The following is a 3,931-nucleotide window of genomic DNA, read 5'->3' as shown; positions in this document are numbered from 1 at the left end:
TCTTTACCCAAGGAAGTTTCACCTGTCCCTCTTAAGTCAAACTCCCCACCCCTTATATACACACACTCCAAGTTCTGTGGCCTTAATGAGTGTTGTGATTCTAGCAAACTTCATATAAATGCAATCACGTGTTCTGTACCTATTAAGAAAATGTGACTTTCACTTCCATGAAACTTTTTGCTGGTACTTTTTTTTCTTACTGTCAAGAGGTGTATTCCATTTTTAATCCATACTCCTATTGATAATTGGTTGTTCTCAGTTTGGGGTCATTGTAGAAAAAGCTACTCTGTGTCTCTTTCATTGTATCCTTTTGTTTAGCAGTGTGATTAGCGCTTCCTTTGCTTCCTGAAACCCCAAGCCTGGGCAGTGCCTTGTGAAAATGCTGGGTTGTGAAATAATTTAGGATTTGTTGTTGTTATTAAGTACTATCAAGTCTGTTCAGTCTCATGCAGACCCCTTGATAGGGTTTCCAAGGAATGGCTGGTGAGTTTCAGCCATTAACCTTGGGTTTAAAACCCACTTACTTTCCAGTGCTCATCCTGTAGTGCCGCACCAGAACTCCAATTTAGGTTTGTTGTTAAGTGCCGTGGAGTGGGTTCCAACCCATCACGTAGGATTTTCAAGGAGTCGCTGGTGAGCTTGAACTACCAACCTTGCAGTTCAAACCAGCTTTACAGTCCAGTGCATTAGCCTACAGTGCCACACCAGGGCTCTAATTTAGGATTAGGGTCTATGTTTGTTAAACAATATAGTAGAATAAAATAGTCAATCAAAGTGAAATACATGGAACCCCAGGTATTGGCTTCCTAACATACCTATGAGTATGTTAATATGCTATAAAATATATATTATTATTAACCACAGACTTAGCAGCAAAGCATTTGTTTATATATGCCCTTAAAAGTAGGAAGGGTACAACTCTGAGGCTATTCAGAACATCTGTCTTCGGAATGTTTAAAATAACAAATAGTTACCCAGCACTATTTTACATACAACATCAGACAGTCCTCACAGCCATCCTATAAAGTGGGTTCTTATTCCCATTTTAAGGTGGAGACTCTGAGGCACAGGTTCATACAGCTTGTCCCCGTGGTCACAAAGTGACAGGGGTAGTGTGCTATGATTGAACTTGTCAGAATCTGCCTCTAAACCACAATTTCAGGGGAGAATAAAGTCATAGAAGTAAGTGAAATAAATTCAAGTTCAAATGAATAACCTACAGTTAATGTAATGCTCTCTTCTTTTATTTTAGATATGAGAAATGAGTGTTGGACGTCGAAGAATTAAGTTGTTGGGTATCCTGATGATGGTAAACGTCTTCATATATTTGATTGTGGAAGTCTCCAAAAGCAGTAGCCAAGAGAAAAATGGAAAAGGTCAAGTAATAATACCTAAAGAAAAGTTCTGGAAGATATCCAGTCCTCCTGCGGCATATTGGAACCGAGAACAAGAAAAGCTGAATAAGCGGTACAATCCCATTTTGAGCATGTTGGCCAACCAGACAGGGGAAGTGTCTGGATTTTCCAATATAAGCCATCTGAACTATTGTGAACCTGATCTGAGTGTCACATCAGTAGTCACAGGTTTTAACAACTTGCCAGACAGATTCAAAGACTTTCTGCTCTATTTGAGATGTCGAAATTATTCACTGCTTATAGATCAACCAGACAAGTGTGCAAAGAAACCCTTCTTATTGCTGGCGATTAAGTCCCTCACACCACATTTTGCTAGAAGACAAGCCATTCGGGAATCTTGGGGCAGAGAAGCCAATGTGGGGAATCAAACAGTAGTGCGAGTCTTCTTGCTGGGCCAGACACCCCCAGAGGACAACCATCCTGATCTGTCAGATATGCTGAAATTTGAGAGTGAGAGGCACCAAGACATTCTTATGTGGAACTACAGGGACACTTTCTTCAACCTGTCTTTGAAAGAAGTACTGTTCCTCAGGTGGGTGAGCACTTCCTGCCCAAACACCGAGTTTGTTTTTAAGGGCGATGATGATGTCTTCGTGAACACCCATCACATCCTGAATTACTTGAATAGCTTATCCAAGAACAAAGCCAAAGATTTGTTTATAGGCGATGTGATCCACAACGCTGGGCCTCATCGGGATAAGAAGCTGAAGTACTACATCCCAGAAGTTGTTTACTCTGGCGTCTACCCGCCTTATGCAGGGGGAGGTGGGTTCCTCTACTCAGGCCACCTGGCTCTGAGGCTGTATGGTATAACTGACCAGGTCCATCTCTACCCCATTGACGATGTTTATACTGGAATGTGCCTTCAGAAACTTGGCCTCCTTCCAGAGAAACACAAAGGCTTCAGAACATTTGATATTGAAGAGAAAAATAAGAATAATATTTGTTCCTATGTAGATCTGATGTTAGTACATAGTAGAAAACCCCAAGAGATGATTGATATTTGGTCTCAGTTACAAAATGCTCATTTAAAATGCTAAAACATATATTAACTAAGTTTTGCATAGGAAGACATACCTTGAATAGTTCCCATGTTGTGTTCTCACATTAGGGTAATTTCTATGCTAAACCATCAAAATTGCCTTTAGGTATCCATTTGAGGGCCTCTAAGCCCTTCCATTTGGTACTTTTCTGAAGAGGGAAAGCAGAAGATTGTAATTTCTTACAGACAATATGGTGGACAATTGGTTCTGATCCTTTCTGCCGATTGGTGGTCATTCTTTTCTAATTTGTTCTCCATTTCATCTGAAATCATTGTTTCTGGATTAACCATTTTAAGTTATTTTTGTATTTCCCTTATATGATGATACTACTTTCCATTTTAATGATTTAGGTAGTTTACAAATGATTGATTACAAAGACTTTGTTATGTATAGTTCAATAGCTTCTGTGAAATGGAATTAAATTCATTTTCATGAAATTTGGATGCATTTTAAATTGTTTAGAAAGGTTGATTTTTCTGAAAATTTCTTGACACCCCAACAGTATTTTCTTGTGTTAATCTAATTAGTTCATTTTGCAAAATGAGACTCACAGTGTGAGACTCATAAGGTTTCTCTTGCTATGGTCTTATGTAAGGAGAAGACTTTCATTTCTTCATGTGTTTGGTTTGCTGATAAAGATAATTCTCTTTATTTTAGTATTTGACAATATTGAGTATGATTCCAAAATGGCCAACTGAAGATTGAATTGCCCCTGACAACCATATGGGATTTGTAACATTAAAAGTGGACCAGGAAAACCTATGTAACTTTTGAGCTTTAAATGGAAAGGCTGAAGTTGCACACCTTTTCGTGAGTGGTGATTGTTGTGAAGTGCCGTCAAGTCAGTTCTGACTCACACCAACCCTGTATAGGTTTTCCAAGGAGCAGCTGGTGAGTTTGAACTGCTGAACTTGTGGTTCAAACCATCCTTTGGCCCAGTGCTTTATTCCCACAGCGTTAGTCAGTTTAAAGCTCCAGGATTCTATTCTTGCCATATTTTCACATGTTGCTTATACAAAATTATTGTTCTGACTAGTGACTGCTTCCCTGTCTCAGTGTAGAAGTGCCTGTGTTTTATTTATTGTTCAGATCAAAGACCAAAACATTTTCTTAAATATATTTTGTGTAATATTTTATTTGTATACAGTGTTGTTGATGAAATATTTAATTAGAGCATGGTATTTTAATTGTTTAAGGTATAACATGTTAAATAAAGCTAACTGTTATTTTTGAATTTTAAAATTTGTGTGTTTGGCCTGTGAACTGCTACAGTTGTAAAAATCTGCCATACTCCTGCTTATACATACTATCTCCCAACATGCTTTTTTGGGGGGAGGGAGGGGGGAAAGATTTTTGATGTTCAAAGATGAGATTCTTATGAGATGTTAATACACTAGGGCTGTGTTGTTATGTACCGTGGAGTCGATTCTGACTCATAGCGACTCTGTATAGGGTTTCCAAAGAGCAACTAGT

The 3,931-nt window shown here is 38.5% G+C and overlaps 1 protein-coding gene across 1 annotated transcript; it reads left to right on the top strand.

Annotated features, from left to right (window-relative positions):
* The first annotated feature begins 1,261 nt into the window (after positions 1-1,261).
* Positions 1,262-2,455, top strand: B3GNT2 (UDP-GlcNAc:betaGal beta-1,3-N-acetylglucosaminyltransferase 2). Its single transcript, XM_006862976.1, has one exon. The coding sequence runs from the start codon at positions 1,262-1,264 to the stop codon at positions 2,453-2,455; it is 1,194 nt and encodes a 397-aa protein (XP_006863038.1).
* Positions 2,456-3,931: the final 1,476 nt, after the last annotated feature.

The sequence above is a fragment of the Chrysochloris asiatica genome, unplaced genomic scaffold, assembly GCF_000296735.1.
Source record: "Chrysochloris asiatica unplaced genomic scaffold, ChrAsi1.0 scaffold00052, whole genome shotgun sequence".
NCBI classification, from domain to species: domain Eukaryota; kingdom Metazoa; phylum Chordata; class Mammalia; order Afrosoricida; family Chrysochloridae; genus Chrysochloris; species Chrysochloris asiatica.
The sequence above is the reverse complement of the archived record's forward strand: the minus strand, read 5'-3'. Positions and strand labels throughout refer to the sequence as shown.

Excerpts from the sequence above, each read along its gene's own strand:
- B3GNT2 (XM_006862976.1), top strand. The coding sequence starts at position 1,262 with ATGAGTGTTGGACGTCGAAGAATTAAGTTGTTGGGTATCCTGATGATG.